Source organism: Microtus ochrogaster, unplaced genomic scaffold (genome assembly GCF_000317375.1).
Source record: "Microtus ochrogaster isolate Prairie Vole_2 unplaced genomic scaffold, MicOch1.0 UNK130, whole genome shotgun sequence".
Taxonomy (NCBI): Eukaryota; Metazoa; Chordata; class Mammalia; order Rodentia; family Cricetidae; genus Microtus; species Microtus ochrogaster.
The window spans coordinates 628,192-629,520 of record NW_004949228.1 but is presented as its reverse complement, the minus strand read 5'-3'; the positions used below and the strand labels follow the sequence as shown (position 1 = coordinate 629,520).

General features: G+C 36.2%; 1 protein-coding gene across 3 annotated transcripts in view; it reads right to left on the bottom strand.

Annotated features, from left to right (window-relative positions):
* LOC106144462 (zinc finger protein 345-like) overlaps positions 1-1,329 on the bottom strand; it is a 36,138-nt gene that overhangs the window by 1,359 nt on the left and 33,450 nt on the right. For 2 of the 3 annotated variants that reach the window (XM_026778366.1, XM_026778367.1), the window contains 2 exons: positions 1,178-1,304; positions 27-610 (listed from right to left, as the gene is read on the bottom strand). In XM_026778366.1, coding sequence (XP_026634167.1) covers positions 27-610; positions 1,178-1,304 — 711 coding nt within the window. The remainder of the gene's footprint in view (positions 1-26; positions 611-1,177; positions 1,305-1,329) is intronic. The other variant, XM_026778368.1, reaches the window with a different exon arrangement.

The window sequence follows — 1,329 nt, the reverse complement described above, 5'->3', positions numbered from 1 at the left end:
CGAGAAAAGCCCTTATCACATTCATTACATTTGTAAGGTTTCTCTCCAGTATGGATTCTGCAATGGGTTTTAAGGTGAGATAACCACTTAAAAGACTTACCGCATTCTTTACATGTCCATGGTTTCTCTCCAATATGAAGTCTCTCATGTGTACTGAGGCTTGAACAGCATTTCCCACAATTGTGTGCTTTATCTCCACTATAGATTCTTTGCTGAACAAGTCTGTGTGCCGAACCCAGAAGTTTATCACTTTCTGTATACTTGTTTTCTATCTTTATAGTGTGAATACTTGGATTTAGACTATTATTGGAACATAAACATTTACCACAGTCTTCATATTTGAAAAGTTCTTCTCCAGTGTGCACACTTTTACGTCTGTTTAGGTTTGATGAGTCAGTGGAGGCATCCCTGTGGTTACCACATGTGTAGATGCTGCAGTTTTCTGCAGAATCATTTGTGTCATAAGGTGTACATTGGGAGGATTCATGAAGCATTTTGCCAAGCTGATTATACTTGTAAGATTTCTCTTGGATATTCACATGCTGACATATAATATAGTTTGAGTCTTGATCCAAGACGTTCTCGTATTTACCACACACGCAATGGTTCTCTGGGAAATGAGCACAATTAGAGATAATAGAAATAGACTCATAAGTAAGATTCAATAGCTGATGTCACCTTAAGTTCTCTAAGACAAGTAATAATTATTTAGAATAGGGCTCTTGGTGGAGGGCTTTTACTTTCCCTATCATTATATGAATGTTGAGAACCTTGATCTTCATCACACTGTGGGGACTGATAACAGAATTCTCATTCTTCTCTAAGCAGCATTACTTGTAGAAGGTGTGGCAAATAGATGATGAAAAAAATAACTTTCAGAAAAAAATATCTCTGAAGGATTATATTTAAAATATCTCTCTTTAAAATCTCTTTTCCCACAAAATAATTAACGAACAGTTTTGTGCAATACTAAAATGAAAATATCCAACTTACAAAGTGTATTGAAATGCATATCTCTTCCACACATTTAACATTCAATGTTTCACTAATAACTTGGTAAGATAGCCGGAGAGATGGATCAGCAGTTAAGAGCATTTATTGTTTTCTCAGATGACTTTATATACCTATAAACCAGGTAAATACAAAAGATCGAATTCTGTAAGAAAAATGTTCTCACCAACAAAGACCAGGTTGCTGTAATTCTCCAACATCACATCAATGTACAAAGCCCTCTGAGTAGAGTCCAGGTATTCCCACTCCTCCTGGGAGAAGTCCAAAGCCACGGCCCCAAATGTTAGCAGACCCTGTAATGGATATTTAAGAGTTTTA